Source organism: Phlebotomus papatasi, chromosome 1, assembly GCF_024763615.1.
Source record: "Phlebotomus papatasi isolate M1 chromosome 1, Ppap_2.1, whole genome shotgun sequence".
Taxonomy (NCBI): Eukaryota; Metazoa; Arthropoda; class Insecta; order Diptera; family Psychodidae; genus Phlebotomus; species Phlebotomus papatasi.
Window position 1 is genome coordinate 2,516,964 of NC_077222.1, and position 17,711 is coordinate 2,534,674.

Here is a 17,711-nt window from a genome sequence, read left to right on the forward strand (position 1 = left end):
CTTTTAATCTATCTCAAGAATTTCCTCTTTCCACTCTCCATTGCATAAAAAGACATACACATAGCAAAGGTAACCCATTGTGAGATACAGTACCTAAATGTATGCTTGTGTTTGATGATGATGATTGCAAGAATTCTCTTCCAATGCATTTCTAACTAAAAATTCTAATGTTAAATTATGCTTTAATGTGCGTCCAGAGATGTTTCAGCTTTCCGTGTTCAAACTGTGCAATTAATGCCACAAATTATTGTTATTAACATTAAAAATAATTAAATAAAACCATATTGCAGATGAGATTATTAATTCTCGACCCTTTTTTTTAGATTTATTGTGATATTCTTTCCTGTGAAATGCGTGAAAGAACAGTAAATGATGAATTAATGTGATGGTTAGATTTTGTTGTTGTGATGGAACAAACGTATTTACATAATGTGAGAAACCACCTATTTATTGACCCAATTTTTATTTTTCTCTCTCCACAATTTTAGTCATCGATTTCATCGTCTTCATACCGTTTGTAGCGGACACAGACTATACAGAATGCTGTGGCCAAGCCTCCGGCAAAGATGACGACAGCCAGAATGATTGACGCCAATTCGGGTCCATTGAGGGCGCCAATGTGGGTATTGGGACGCGATAAGCCTCGAGCACTGCCGAGCTGGACCAATTCCAGGACTGGTATTGATGGCATTAGCGTTGACATGTCAATTGTGGAAACGGCTCTAAAGGTACACACACGAAATTTAGATCATTACCTTCGAGAATTTCTGCACTTAAATCTGAGAAAAGGTTACACAAAAATCACAGAAATCCCACCAAATGAATGCTTAGGGGAAACTGGGGCACCACCAAACACGGGGTAGCACCAAACACTGCGATTTTTAATCGGATATTCGACTTCAGAGGTTAAGGCCTATAGGAATTTATAGGCACTATATGAATGCTTGTCCACTGAAGGAATGGTCGAGATAGTCCAAGTAGTTTAAAAATAAAAATTAGTGTTTGGTGGTACCCCGTGTTTGGTGGTGCCGCAGTTTCCCTAATTTACGATCACAGAAACTTTTCGCAATCCCAAGGCTTTATTTTAAATTCCAGAGCTGTATTTCTTACATTAGAAATACTTTTTCTCAATCCCAAACTTTTATTATGAATCCCACAAACTTTGCTCTCAATCCTAAAGTGGAATTTTCAATCCCAGTTATATTTTTCTCAGTCCCAAAATTATGTTTTTAATCGCAAACACTTTTTTTTTATTAATTCCAGAGTTTAATCTTTAATCCCACATATAGATTTCTCAGCCAAAAAGTTTTTTTTAATTACAGATATTTTTTATCTATCCCAAACTTTCTTTTTCAATCCCAGATATATTTGTCTTAGTCCCAAAATTTTTTTTAATGGCAAAAACCTTTTTTTACTAATCCCAAAATTTGATCTTTAATCCCAGATATATATTTATTAGTCCCAAAGTTTTTTTTATCACAGAAATTTTTTATCTATCCCAAACTTTCATTTTCAATCCCAGATATATTTACCTTAGTCCCAAAATTCTACTTTTAATCACAAATACTTTTTTTTATTAATCGCAGACTTTTATTTTTAATTTCAAATATATTTTTCTCAGTCCCAAGATTTTATTTTCAATCCCAGAATTGTATTTTGGTTTACAGAATTTATTTTCGCAATCCCAGCTTTATTTTTAGTGACCCCAGAAAATATTTTCTAATCCTAAAGTTTTATCTTTAATTCCACAGTTATATATTGAATTTCAGAGATTTTTCTCAATCCCAGAATTTCATTTTTAATCCTAGATATATTTTTCTCAGTCCCGGTGTTTTCTTATTAATCCCAGCGTTGTAATTTTGTTTATAGACATTTTTCTCGCAATCCCACAGTATCGTTTTCAATGCCAGATATATTTTCGTCAATCCCACAGTTTTGGTTTTGATTCCGAAAACATTTTTATAAATCCTAAGATTTTATTTTGGATCCCAGAGTTTTACACTTCATCATACAGATTTTCCACACAATGTGATTGCTTGATTTAATCCCAGATATGTTTTTCACAATTCCAATAATTTATTTTTGGTCTCGAAAACTAATTTCATAATTGCAAAATTTTTTTTTAGGATCCCAGAAACCATTTTTCCATCCTAGAGTTTTATTTTTAATTGTAGATACATATTTTTCAGTCCTAGAGTATTATTTTTAATTCAAAATATATTTTTCGCAGTCCCAGGATTTTATTTTTAATCCCAGATATATTTTTCTCAGTCCCAGGATTTTATTTTGGATCCCAAATATATTTTTCTCAGTCCCAGGATTTTATTTTTAATCTCAAATATATTTTTTAGTCTCAGGATTTTACTTTTAATCCCAGATATATTTTTCTCAGTCTCAGAATTTTATTTTTAATTCCAAATGTATATTTCTCAGTCCCAGAATTTTATTTTTAATTCCAAATGTATATTTCTCAGTCCCAGAATTTGATTTTTAATCCCAGATATATTTTTCTCGGTCCCAGAATTTGATTTTTAATCCCGAATGTATTTTTCTCAGTCCCATAATTTAGTTTTTAACCCCAAATATATTTTTCTCAGTCTCCAAATTTTATTTTTAATCCCAAATTTATTTTTCACAGTCCCACAATTTTATTTTTATTGATAGATATATTTTCCCCATTCAATTTTTCTCAAATCAATCCCACATTTTTTTTTAAAAAATTTATTTCGCAATCCCAGGCCTTTGTAAATTAGTATTTTATAAAGTTTGTTTTTTTAATTAGTATTTTTTTTATTTAAATGAATAAAAAATTGTACTCACTCTTGGAGGTCGGCCATATCAATAACCGAGTTTGATTTGGGATCAACAGCGTACAAGTAGACGTCGGTCCTGTGAAATAATGAGGAACATTATTCAATTTCTTGATTGCTTTCTTTCAATCAGTGAAGCTTTTTACTTACGATTGCTCATTATCTCCTGTATGGGGTTCCAAAAGCCTCACACGGACATCCAGCCCAGTAGCATCACTGAGACTCTTTGTCAGTGAATCAACTTCCTTCTCCACTTCAACTGGATCCCCAGCAAGAACGAGTCTCACTTGGCGATGTTCATCGAGAATGTAGACAAAGACGTTGGCAATTGTCGTCTTGCCATTGTCTCCGCCAGCAGAATCTGTGGCTTTCACATCAAAGCCATAAACTCTCTGGTTACCTTTGCTGACTGGCCCCAGTACGCGAATTCTTCCGGTGACTGGATCAATGCTGAAGAGTTTCGATGGTTCATTGAGCAGAGAATATCGGATTTCGGCATTGACACCGATATCGGCATCTGTGGCCAGAACACGTGTCACTGGGAAGCCAAAGTTAGCCGTGTTGGGAATCACAGCCACAATTGGTCGTCCATTGCCCACAAACATCGGAGCATTATCGTTCTCATCGATGACACGGATCACGATCTAAAGATTTGGAGGATTTTTCTTTATTAAGAAGGGAAACCAAATATTTTGCTTTTGGTGGGGAAGGAAAGGTATCTGAACAGGGGATGAACCATGACTCGGCTGATCATCGCCGTTCAGTCTCTATGATCAACTGTTCGGGTCGATCAATCGCCGTGATTGGCTGATTGCGTAGATCAAGTATCAAACAGTTTCCATGGTCGGCAGATCGTCTTGATCAGTTCCTATGATCAGCTGATCGTATTGACTAGTCTTCATGATCAATTGATTATAACGATTAGTCTCCATGATCGACTGATCGCGTCGATCAATCTTCATGATCGCGTCGATCAGCTGATCACATAGAATAGTCTCTGTGATTGGCTGGTCGGGTTGATCAGTCACCATGATTGGCTGATAGCGCAGATCAGTATCAATGATCGATTGATTGCCCAGATCAAGCATTATGATCGGTTGATCGCGTCAATTAATCTTCATGATCAATTGATCACATCGACTAGTCTCCATGATCAGCTAACCGCATTGATCAGCTTCCATCCTCGTTGATCACCGTCGATCATTCTCTATGATCGGCTGTTTGATTAGCTTATCACATGGGCTAGTTTCCATGAGCGGCTGATCGTGTTGATTAATCTTCATGATCATCTGATCACACATTGATTAATCTTTATGATCGACTAAGCTGACCAGATACCATGATCAGCTGATCGCTTCGATCAGCCTCCATATTTATCTGATTGAGTCTCCAAGATCGGCTGATCGCGTTGATCATTCTCCATGAGCGGCTGATCGTGTCGATCAGTATCTGTGATCGTCTAATCGTGTTGATTAGTCTCTACGATCGTCTAATTACATAGATCAGTTTCCATGATTAGCTGATCTCTTCAATAAATCTCCGTGATCGGTTGATCGCGTTGATTAGCCTCCATGATTGGCTGATCGCGTCAATCAGTTTTCATGATCATCCGCTCATGTTGATCAGTCTCCACGATCATCCGATCACGTTGATCAGTCTCCATGATCGGCTGATCTCGTTGATCAGTCTCCATGATCATCCGATCACGTTGATCAGTCTCCATAATCGGCTGATCGCGTCAATCAGTCTCCACAATCATCTGATCACGTTGATCAGTCTCCATGATCGGCTGATTATGTTGATTAGTCTCTATGATCAACCGATCACGGTGATCAGTCTCCACGATCATCTGATCACGTTGAAGTTGATCAGTCTCCACGATCGGCTGATCTCGTTGATCAGTCTCCACGGTCATCCGATCACGTTGATCAGTCTCCACGATCATCCGATCACGGTGATCAGTCTCCATGATCGGCTGATCGCGTCGATCAGACTCCATGATCATCTAATCGCGTGGACCAGTCTTCATGATCAGAAAACCTTCCCGATCAATTTTCATGATCAGCTCATCAGTAGCCATCGTGAACCGCGAAAAGCAAATGGTTTCCCCTATTTCTGGACAAGAATTAAACAATTATTTAGTTGACTTACCCTAATCTCATTGTACATCAATCCTTTAAGCTTGTCTCCATCTACAGGATAAGTCATGGACGCTGGGGCATTTCTTCCTTCCCTGGACACTCGATCAGCTCGAACTTTAATTTTGTACACGTCTTTGTGTTCCCTGTCCAGTGACTTTGTTAGCCAGATTGTTCCATTATTTGGGTCTATGATGAATTCGTCATTCCTTAGCACGTCCATCTCTGGGACAATTGACCACTTGAAGATATCCCGACTAAACTGGGATGAAGTGTTAACGTGCAGGATGACCATTGGAGCTACATTGTTCTCCACAACTTCCACCTCGTAGTACTTATGCGGAAAGAGGTAATTTTCATCGTCATCTTCAGTCATAAGATCTTCCCCTTGGAGATTAATCAGGAGCAGGGCTGTGGAAGATCTCGATGGACTGCCCAAATCCGAAGCTATCACAGTTAGATTGAGATGCTCATACCCATGGAAATTTGTAAATCTGGACACAGTTGTGATTATTCCGTCCCGGGAATCAATCTCAAACATATATGGCAGTTTATTGTGATGCAGGGAGTACATTACCAGTCCATTTCCATTTCCAGTGAAATCTCTGTCTACTGCATTGACCTGCTTGACGAAAGTTCCAGGTTCTGTGTTTCGATTGAGGTAGGCTTTGAAAACGGGCAGTTTATTGTTTGACTGTCGATTGGATTCAACTGGAGAGAGATTGTGAAGTTTCCTGTCTGTATCTTCAGGATCACCGTCAGAGTAGAAGATTTCGTCGTATCCTGTGAATTCTGGTGAGTTATCATTCAAGTCTAGTACATTTATTTCCACCTCGCAGAAGGATGAAAGCCTAGTTTTCTCATCCGCTCCATCCATGGCTACGATCTTGAACTCATAGATTCCCTTCATTTCCCGATCGATGTCCCCAGTAACGATTATAACGCCGCTATATGGGAGAACTGTGAAGGGAATCTTCTCTGAGGATTGAATAGCGTAGGTTATATTGGCATTTTGTCCGTAATCCTCATCAATTGCTTCCACTTTTCCGACTCTTGTATTCGAATAGACTCCCTCCTCAATGTCAAAGGTGTACCAGGATTTAAGAAAGACCGGAGCATGATCGTTGACATCCAGGACTCTGAATCGTATGACTGTAAAGTCCGCCAGATTCCCAACATCCTTAGCTGAGATATTGAGCCGGAATTCCGACTCTGCCGGCAAGGGACGATTGATCTTTACCTCTCCGGAAAGCCGATCAATGCTGAAGTATTTGGCATTTGGTTCTTTAGTAACTCTCGGATTGTGTCGTTTTAGGGCGTAATTCTCTGAAACGATTTCGTAGTAAACCCTGGCATTGGCTTCGAAATCATCATCATTGGCTGTGATTTTGATCAGATGTTGCCCTACGGGAGTACTCTCGAGAATTGAGAAGAGCGGGGAGGTACTCATATTATCCTTCCTAGCTTGCCTCTTAGTTGTATTCCGGGAACTCTTCAAGCTTCTCTGATATTTCTCGTACCTCGTGTAATTGTAATTGGTTTTGAGGTGCCTAGGAGTTCCTATGTGATACCTATCCACCATTTCCTTCATGCTATCCCTCAGGGCTGATGGATACGGAGCAGTGTTGAGCTTGTAGTAGAGGGGACTCGTCTTGTTCTCTTCCTTAACAACGGCCATTTTCATTTCCATCTGCTCAACAAAGTAGATCTCCATATCTTCCGTGTACTCAAGAATCTCAATCCCTGCATTCTTGAATACGGCTATTTTCTCAAACATTGGAGCATTGTCATTGACATCAGCCACAAAGATTCCTAGTTTCACCTCCGAACTCAGTCCACCTTTATCCCTGGCCACCATTTTGAGATTGTAGAAGTTATCCCGTTCTCTGTCCAGAATGCTAGGTCCTGTGAAGCTAATCGCAAAATGTGGTTCATTCTGATGGGGTTTTGCAAAGGCATCCACAAACATCATCTGCAGACTACTGAAACTCTGTTCGAGATTCATGGCACTGGCAAAGCTATCGAAAGATGCCATTAGGGTTTTATTGTGACGCCTGGAAGTTCCATTAACCAGTTCCACCTGGAACAGATGACTACCTTCCCCGTACAGATGCACATCGAACAGGGCATTTCTGCCCAAATCGATATCCTTGACCAGGATCAAATGATTCACGAGAACTTCTGTCCCTAGAGGACTATTTTCTGTTATCAATCCCATGTAGTTGTCATGATTGAATCTTGGAGGATTGTCATTTTCGTCATCAACGTAAACCGTGACTTGATAGATTCCAGCTCCGTTGACAAATCCCTTGGAATATTCTGCAATCACAGTCAACCTGTATGTGTCCCTTTCTTCCCGATCCAATCCCTTAAGGGTCATCAAAGTCCCATCATTTGTGATAGTGATCATATCAGTAACGTCTCTTTGGTTTGCAATCAGGAACCTCAATCCCCGATTCGTATCATTATTCTGCCTGATTTGCTTGTAAGTTTCAATGACTGAACTCACACTCTTCCCATCGTTCTTCCCGGAATTTCTAAATCTCGGCCGATACGTAGACGCCGGAACTTCCGTTGTTGTCATAACTGGTTCAAACTTACGGGATTCCCTAGGAGCTGGAGTCCTCTTCCTTATACCCTTTGGTATGTCAAAACTATTATTCCTAACTCTCGTTGATTCAAAGTTCTCAAAATATCCCGGATGTTTGCTATTTTTGAGCGAATCGAAAGTCAAAGTTGCATCATAGTTCATTTCTGATGGAACTCCGAAATCCTTTGGAGCCCTAACATAATCTTCGTACACTGTGCTTTCTTGCGTCAAGTAGTCTTCATCGAAGAAGATTGAAGGAGCCACGGCGACGAAGAAATTCGTCTGAGATTCTGTATCCCTGTGACGTCTCCGCCCCTTGGGGATTACATTGAAACTCGTTGCGTTCTTGACGAATTTCGTCGAATTCAGGCGTCTATCTTTACGCCTGGTCGGGGGAGGACCAGAAGTCAACGCTACGGGGGTCACAGTTACACGATCTGAATTCTTCATTTTCTGTGTGGCATTTTTATTGTAAACCAATTGACCAATTAGAGCTCCGGCAAGATTCTCTTGCACCCGGAATTCAATGGGATCGGCACTAGTGCCTCTCATTAGGATCCCTTTCTCATCATCCGGACTCACCACATGGATTGTAACATTGGTCACGAGAACATTCTTGCTCTCTGATATCACACCTTCGTCAATTTCAATCACTTCTCCGCTGGACGTTACCTGTTTCTGAGATTTCGAAGATCTCCTGATCAGTTCTCCGTACGTCCTTTCCGAGATGTACTGAAAGATTTTATTTAATTTTAAGCGATTTGTTTTCGCTTTTAAGAGCTGTTCTTATATTGTGGAAAAGACCCGCCTATGAATAATTTAAGCCCCGCCCTCTAAGGGGGGTGACATTAGCTCTGAAAAATGTGACCAGTTTTAGTTTATTTGTTTTCCTGTTTTCGTACACATTTCACGAGATATCTCCCAAACTACGTAGGTTGTCAATTTGGGGTTTTTGGTTGCCTATTCTTTATTAAATTGGCCTTTATTTTGTGTTTGTATTATTTGCTAATTCATTCTACAATGACACAAAACAGCTAATAAACTCAAAAGTTTTTTCGGCACGCTAGAAACATATGGGAAACATAGGAAACGTCATGCCCCTGTCTATAGTGGTTCTATTTTCTGAAGGACAAGGTATCTGATAGATTGAATACTAGTCAACAACAATCTTGAGAAATTTGTCAAGGATGGTCAAGAAAGATTCCCCAGAAAGCAATGCATGCAAGCAATGCCATTGTGAAGAGGCCTTGTCCTCAGGCCAGACCTAGAACAAGGTGGCAAAAGCAAATTCAGGATCTTGCCTTATAGCGTCTTGGGATCGACCGTGAACATCTTCCTGAAATGGCGGAGGATTGACAGGCCTGGGTTGATAACCTGGATGTCGTAAGCCCGGACCATAATAGGCACAAGAGGTTGAAAACGAATAAATGAATTTAGGGTATCTAAGGGCCTTGACAGACTTGAGGATTAGCCGAGAGATGGCTTAGCATAATTGTATTTGAAATAATGGTTAAACTTCATTTCCGTCATTTTCTACTAAGTCGTCTCTCGGCTTAAGTCGTAAGTGTGTCTAGGGCATATGGTTTTGGTTACGAGTCCTCTACCAGAAATGTGTAGTGGACATTCTAACGGGCGATTCACTTAACTTCAACAAGTTTGGAATGAACCTTGCCTAAACAGCCTACAATATTTTTATAGGCTGTTGCGTTGCTCTGAAGACTTTGAAGCACTTTTTGTGGGAACATCTGGCGTTAAATACGTCCTGTCTATTAAAGATGACAAGTTTTCCTAAGAAAGTCACACTGGGGTACAAAGAGGAGAATACCTAGACCTCTAAGCCTGGGTATCGGATCCCTAGGTGTTCTACAGCCAAAGTGTTCTAAAAAACATGGTTTGGTTGCATGCAAATGGATAGGGAACAAAAAATAAAGGAATCTCCAAAGAATGTTCACTTAGAAAGGAAGGGTTATCAAAGACCGGCAACCGATATCTCTAACCGTTTGGCTTAGGCAAGACCGGATAATAGACAAATAAAAAAAAGGCAGATACCAACATTTTAAGTAACTTACATGAGTGGCGACTGCTTCAAATTCATAGAGATTCCTCGAGAAGTCCTCAAGATCCCTGATCACAGTTACAGTCCCAGATCGCTCCTCAACGGCAAAAGGAACTCCTTCTGAATAGGAATGTAGAAGATCGTACATCACTTGCTCTCCCTGAGCATCCCAGTCAATTGTGGTCCGTATTTGTCCCACTGAAGTACCCACAGGAACATCAGCCCCAACCCAGAACTCATAGGGTGCTCCTATAAAGTCAATTGATCCATCAAAGGATCCCCTGAGGATCTCAATTGTCACAACAGCTAGGGAAAAGCGCCTCTCTGAGGGATTTGCCGGTTGATCACTAGCCTCCACAAATAGGGCAATTCTTCCCCTTCTCAGCTGTCCAGAAACTGTAAGAGCTCCTGTCTGGGGATCAATCTGAAAGGGTATCACTCCACTTCCTCTCGGTCTCTGGAGATCATAGAGTATCAGTCCATTTCTGCCTTCATCCGGATCTTTGGCTGTAACATGTCCAACCAAGTACCCAACTGGAGCATCTAGGCTAATTTTGAACTCGTAGAGGTTTCCCATTTGGAATTGTGGGGTATTGTCATTGGAATCCAGGAGAGTTATTTCCACCTGAACACTTCCCCCTGTTGCCTCTCTCGGTTCAAAGGGAAGTTTCTTCTCCACAGCATGAACCTTCATTGTTATCGATGGTCTAACTTCACGATCTAGCAGTGACTGATCCCGAACTGTAATCCATCCAGTTCGAGCATCAATCAGAAAAGCTCCTTCGGGCTTTTCATTGGAGAGTTTGTAGAAGAATTCAGCATTTTCACCCTGATCCCTATCAATTGCATTCACCTGGAGGACACTGAAGCCACTTGGGAGATTTTCCACAATGGAAATATTGTAGAGATCTACTTCAAATTCTGGGGCATTGTCATTGACATCCACAATTTCTACCTCAATCCTCGCCACGGCTCTTTTCTGTAAGCTATCACGTTGCCTTGCCTCGAGCTGGAGGACAAAGGTATTCCCTGGCAGGCTTTCTTCCTCCAGATCAATCTCCTTCTCCAGATACAGTTGCCCATTGGCGGGATTTACGCGGAAGAGACGTCTCTCATTCCCGGCAATTATATCATAAACCAATGAGGAATTGATAGAGTCTTGATCAAATGCCTTAATTGGGGGATTAAAGTACAGAGGAACTCGTATGGCTTTTCCCGTGAGTGGAGAAAATTCATTGACTCGCGTCCGATAGACACCTTCTGTGAATTTTGGCGGGAGATCATCATGATCTTTCACCATTACCTTTAGCGTGGTATTTGAGGTTCTTGTGGGAGTTCCACGATCCTAAAGTTAAACCAAATTTAAATAAATATCCCCAAAGAATAAATAAAGCTCAGTTTAAACTCACCGAAGCCAGGATTAGAACATCAAACATTCGAATACCCTCATCATAGTCAAGAGATCTCTTCAGGACCACAGAAGGTCGATGGGGACTCTCGAGAGCAAAATAGGGACCTCCTGAACCAAATTCTTGAGGTCCAATTGAGTATTGAACATCAGAATTTGGTGTATTTGGCTTATCTCTGTCGAATGCTGAAACACCATGGAAAATTGTCGATCCCACAGGAGTTGCCTCATCAACTGCCACAGCATATGGCAAATTGTTAAATTTAGGATAGTGATCATTGATATCCTCAATGTACACGGTTATTGTCATATAAGACGTCTGTTCATCATTCCGCGCCGATACACTACTGCACTGAATTTTAAATTTAATCAGATTCTGCGGTGTATCCCGATCAACAAGATCCTCGAGGGATTTCTCCAATAAAACTTGGATAGTCGTAGCATTGAGTTCTCTCAATCGAAAGTAATGGTGATCTGCTGATCGATCCATGCTCTTTAGTATTACGGAATTTCTGTTTGTCGAAAGGGAAAAGTTCAATTAGCAAATTTGGCTAGTGAAAGTCTTTCTTTTTGGTAATTTTTAATTGCATTGCAATCTTTTTTATGGTTACCTTGGATAAGCTCGAAGTGTGAGAACTTCACCTCCAACTGGAAGATCTTCTCTCACCCTGATAAATCTCACTCCCTCGGATTCTGACTCGTAACCAAGGCGTGAATGAAAGACACAGGCTGCAAGAGGTTGATCAATTTGTCTTAATCAATTGCAAGATTTATCTCTTTTGATCCTCTAACTTGGGGTAATTTTCAAAATTACATCAAGCAGCATTTTCTAGCATTTTTATAGAGAGTTTTGGGTAAAGAAAGTTCTATAGCTGTTCATTACCCAAGCAGCAAAACATGGTCCTAACCATACCGAGCATTTCGCAAAGTTTCTAATACTATCGTTTTTTATTTTATAATTAGAGTAGGGGAGACTGGGGCAAAAAGTCACAAATCCAAAAATTCAAAATTCAATTCTTCCAAGGTAAGAAATATAGCGGTTCAAATTTTTTTCTATAGATAGTCTCCATAGACCTTCTTCAATGTTGTAAGTTTCTTAGAATTCGAACAAGGAATTTAGAAAATAAAAAATATCGAAATTTTTAGCCCTATTTTTGAAATATTTTCCTTTGCAGAAGATAACAATTATTACCCACTTATTTTCCAAAACTGATGCACTGGTGAATATTTTCTAAATAATATGGATTCTTTGAATACGAATCCGCTATCTATTTTAAAATTTCACAAAGGTTCTTGTCTCCAGAAATCCTTTTATTAAAAATGGCCACTTGGGGTAAAAAGTAACAAAAGGTATAGAGCAAAAAGTAGCAAAAATCAAAGCAATTTCTGATGTCTCACGGCGAAATCAAACGTCATTACCATGTTTCGCTGCTTGTTATTTCCATTGGTTAAACGATTTTCAGTCTTTTGTGTGTGTTTTTTCTAAAATAGCTTGAAAAGCGCTTTTCTCGTTTTCTCACTTTTCTCGCAGAGAAAACGGTGTTTTACAAAGGTGTAGATGAATAAATTTTCCATGAAAATACATCCTCCAGGTATTTTTATTCAAATTTTGCTCAACAACTCATAAAAGTAACACAAGTGACACGGAATAAGGTCATTATAACGTTTTTTAAAGGTCTTTATATTTACGTCAGCGGAATTACTGAAATTTAACTAGTTTTACAAATAACAAAATCATGTAAGTTCTGTGTCAAATTGCTGACGTCACGATGACTACTAAATATGACCAGATTTACGATCATCCAAATGAAAGATTAAAAAGGTGGTCATTTGATGTAGTGATGTCAGGTTTGATAGAAAAATATATCGCTCCTTGGAAATTACAAACGGGCTACTCACTTTTTGCGATTTTGAGATTCTATTGCACTTTTAGAAAGACAATTTAATAAATTTTCAGATGATATAAATCATTAAATTTCGTTATTAGAAAAGTTTTTCAAAATTTTAATCTTTTTGATTACTTGCATAATTTTGTTTTAAGTAAAGGGGCACAAAATATTTACATCGTTCAATTTTTTGTGAAACAGGGGGCGAACTGAAGCAAGTTGATCCCTTGTCATTCAAATTTGAGCAAAATTTGCACATCATTTAGAATGACAAGGAGCTAACTCATTAAAAACATATTTTGAAAGGTAAAAATATAAAAGTTTCGATGTTTATATTAGTGCTCATACAAATAGAAAAGAAATATATAGTTTTTGTTCAGTAATTAAATTGAGATACTTATTTACACAAAGTTGAATTTTTCATGCTGCCTCCTGAAAAATGGCTGAAAATTAGTTGGCCCCTTGTAATTTCCAAGGAGCGATATTATCTTTAAAGACGTTTATTTTTTTCACATTTTAATGTAAATAAGTAAAGAGCAAAGAAAACGGTCAAATACATCTTCGAATTTTTAATACCAAAATATAAAAAAAAATGTCATTTAAAATGTTTGTCAGTGTGTTTTTCGCTTTTATACTAAAACTTTCTATTTTGGAGACGTACAGGCAAATTTTTAAATAATTAAAACGCGAAACTCAAATTTAAATTAAATTTTCTTGATATAAAAGCATTATGGTTTTGATGTATTCTATTGACAAAATTGACAAACGTGTTTGTCAATCGCCAATATTGATACCATTCTTCTTAAAATGTATAGTCAACGAATAAGTCTTGGGATCGAAAGTTCGCCGTGATATTTTTCCATTGTCGATCATGTATCACTTTCAAGAGCATTAAATATGACAAGTCAATACGTCAAACTTACTGAAAATTTACATCGTAAGGACTAGTTTTTGCTACTTGGGAGTACAATTGAATTTTGGAAGCTGGGAGTGATTTAGATTTTTCCTGTAGCGAAAGGCCTTTTGAATGATTTCATACTTATTCCAATCGATAAAGAAATATGCTTTCCAGAGCCTATTTAACATTTTAATTAAAGAAAATAGTGTGTGTATTAAATTCCATAGTACAATAATTAAAAAAAAATAAAAATTTTAAAATTATCCGTAAAATATTCTCTTTTAGAGGTCAGTAAGAAAACTTTTAACGCTTTAAGGTGTCTAGGGTGAAATGAACACCTATTAATACATTAAGAAGTCGTGTCAGGACTTATTGACACCCTACTCTGTACCATTAGAATACGTAATTTGAACACCTATCCTTATCAGAAAACGTAGATTAAGGAAAAAACATCATATTATTTACATTTTATTAGACACTTTAAATAAATTTTAAGATTTTGACAAAAGTGTCAATAGGGGTTCTTTGTCGAAGTGGTCTTCCTTCGACCCTACACATTATGAAAAATTTCTATCAAAAATGGGCTTCAAAAAGTGTCTTTCAAGAAAATTGCCTTCGGTAAGAATTTTTGACAAAAAGATGGATTTTTGAAGAGCAAGTGACTTGGGAAATGACAAGAAATCTGTCAAACATTTTTGATGGAAAATAAACCCAATGTGAATGCACTTTGCTTCAAAAATACTTTCAAAAATAGGAATTTTTCTTTCAAGAATTTTTTAAATAATTCTTGATGAAATCAGCTTCCATGTGTAGACACCTTTATTGAAATGATTTTAATATAATTTTTCAAAATCAAGAAAGAAGTAGCTTAAAAATGCAAAATTTCCTATTTTTTCCTAAACGTCTACGTCTTCAAAAAAGCAATTTTTGACGAAAATTGCTTCCAATATGTAGAGGCCTTTATTAATTTCTTTTTCTAACTCTTTGATAATTAAATTTCAATTTTTATGGCACTGACACACCTTTTCAATTTAGTAAAATTCAATCGATTGGAATTTTACCTCTCTTACTCTTTCAAACTGAAATCAAATATAGCTATCTCTATCTGTCAAATGGAAATTGAAATTACAATGTCATTTTCAATTTCAATTTTAGATTTTATTTGGCAGAAAGAGACAACTATATCTGATTTCAGTTTGAAAGAGTAAGAGGTAAAATTTCTAATGATTGAATTTCACTCAATTGAAAAGGTGTGCCAGCGCCATTACAACTTGAATTAAATTAGGCATCGGTATAAAAAATCAGGTTGTAAAAGGATCATCATCAGAAGAATGCTTCTGTTTGCAATTTTTGGACAGAAATTCATGTTGCATGTGATTTCTTTGTGACTGATAGGAAGACATTAGTAGCAAAATTCCAGATAATTGTAGTTTATTTATTTGTTGACCAATGTGTTTAGTTTTAAAGATTAAATTTATTTGAAAGGTCTTAAACTACTGGGCAAGCTAGATTCGATTTTAATCGGTAATTTTGTCGATTATAAATCTGTAATTGAATTTATTCTTTCAATTAATTAAATATGAATATGATTTTATTAGAAATATCTCCTCCACTGAGCTCAAGAAAACATTGTTCTGTGGTGAAATCCCGGATACATAATAAATGTAAGAAATTATTTTTTATACAAGTTTGTTTCTGCGCAATTGATGGTTATTAATAAATATAATAAAAGTCCACGATTTATTCTTTTTAGTTTTCCTTCGAGTTCTTGGATGATTACGATGTTGCTCTAATGATTCCGCAAGTGCATAACGGTTGTGCATCACATATGTTTTTTTTTAGTTCTACGGTAAAATTGATGTTGGTTTTCATGATCGAGACACCAGAATGGCGAAGAAATTCACTAGTTGTAAGGAAAATCGGCTGGTGTGACAATTGCACTCTCCATCGTGACCATCTTCATCTGCACTTGGCTTTGAGAAATTATTGCGCATCTTCTCGATTTCACATTACTACGCAGAGTCTCTGGCATTTAAACCATTTTGTCCTAAGTAATTTATTGCTGATTAATTCATTATTGATGATGTCTTTTTTATTTTGGTGCTGTTTTTTTTTTTTTTTGGGAAAACCGCCCGGAAAGATATTTCAATATGAAGTGAATGCTGTAGCTCGAAGGTGTTTACTTTTCTTCATTTTCTTCTCACTTCCATTTCACTTAATAGCCTCTAAGATGCAATTATAGCACAAAGGTCTTTAGACTTGATCCAACAAACCATGGCGATTTTGCTTTGCCACGTTACCTGCTTTACGTTTTATTTTTTGATGCTTTGAGCGACGAGACGTGAAGAAAATCTATTATTTTCCTCATTAAAGGGAGCATAGATAGTGACCAAGAGAAATAGTACACAAAGGTATTAGAATAAATGGACGTAGTGCAAATGTTATGGTCAAATTTCACAACATTTGAATACGTTTATGCATGAAAAATAATCTCGGATTGAAAGGATGAACTGGAAGACGGTTTGCTTATTTGTAATTTAAAATTGAATTTCACTGGAAGTGTCCACTTTTTCCACTGTCAAATTTAATAATGGCCTCTATAAACTAGAGATAGTTATGTCCATATTGAAGAGTTTTTCCTAAACAAGCGTATAGGGAATTTGCTTCCATATAGACATAAAATTCTCTGGTGTGTAGAGGCCATAAGACTGACAGCAGTGTAAGAAACTTTTTGGCAGCGGACTGGAAGTCTATTGGAATAACAATCAGAATTATCCCACTCCTTTTTCCCACCCCGTTTGCTTATTTGTAATTTGAAATTTAATTTAACTGGAAGTGTCCGATTTTTCCAGTGTCAAATTCTATAACACCGGAAGCTGTGTAAAAACTTTTTGATAGTAGTAGACTGGAAGTTCACTGGAAAACTAAACAGTCAGTAATTTTCCTCTTTTATCTCAATCGATTTACTTATCATAAATTGGGAATTAGAATTTACTGGAAATATCTATTTTTTCCATTGACAATTTTTAGAAATCTGACAGTTGTGTAAAAACTTTTTGACAGAGACCTGGAAAATCACTGGAAATATCGGACAATCTATGTTTTTTTTTCCCTTTTTCTCATTCCTCTTGCTTATCTTTTTAATTTAGACTTGGAAATTTAGAATTGAACTTCACTGGAAGTATCTAATTTTTCCAGTGTCAAATTTCAAAAGTCAAGTACCAATGTAAAAATTATTTGAGAGCGTACTGGAAATTGATTATTAAAAATTGGACAATCAGCAATTTCTCTATTTTTATCTGAATCGATTTGTTTTTCGGGAATTTGAAATTGAGTTTCATAAGAAGTGTCTAATTTTCTAGTGTCAAATTTTATAAGGCTTGCAGGAATACAAATATGTTCGACAGTGGGCTGGAAGTTCCTTGGTAAAAATGGGACATTTAGTATTTTTTCCATCTGATTAATCTAACAGGAGACTCCAATGGAATGCCTCTGGAAATATATAATCTTTCCAGTGTCAAATTCCACGAGTTTGAAAGATATGTCAAACTTCCAGTCTCCCTTTTTGTTTGGATTTTTCGGTTAAACTGATTTAAATCCTGCTTATGCTTAGCATATATACGTAGTCACTTTCTTTTTTATCCAAGACTGCAATATATCCAAGGTGTCGCAAAACCAATTAAAAATTTTGGTCATTATTAAATAAACATCAGTCAGAATGAAAAAAATTGATAATGTGCTTAAATAAATTTAGCGTCAAAAAATATAATCTTCTTCATTATGTTTGAAAAATTTGTGTATTGGAAAAAAAGAAAGACGAGATCATAGAAATGGAAAGTTTTTGGTAGACTTAAAAATCAATTTCATGCATAAAATTTCATAACGAAAAAAAAGCAGCGCACATAAAACAGAAAGTCAATTCAGA

The 17,711-nt window shown here is 37.1% G+C and overlaps 1 protein-coding gene across 1 annotated transcript in view; it reads right to left on the reverse strand.

The window, feature by feature from the left end:
• The window catches only part of LOC129799918 (cadherin-89D), a 37,708-nt gene that overhangs the window by 6,559 nt on the left and 13,438 nt on the right, over positions 1–17,711 (reverse strand). Inside the window, exons 2-8 of the mRNA XM_055844214.1 lie at positions 11,614–11,731; positions 11,004–11,514; positions 9,608–10,939; positions 4,962–8,270; positions 2,961–3,454; positions 2,821–2,889; positions 513–722 (exon numbers count right to left, since the gene is read on the reverse strand). Coding sequence (XP_055700189.1) covers positions 513–722; positions 2,821–2,889; positions 2,961–3,454; positions 4,962–8,270; positions 9,608–10,939; positions 11,004–11,514; positions 11,614–11,731 — 6,043 coding nt within the window. The remainder of the gene's footprint in view (positions 1–512; positions 723–2,820; positions 2,890–2,960; positions 3,455–4,961; positions 8,271–9,607; positions 10,940–11,003; positions 11,515–11,613; positions 11,732–17,711) is intronic.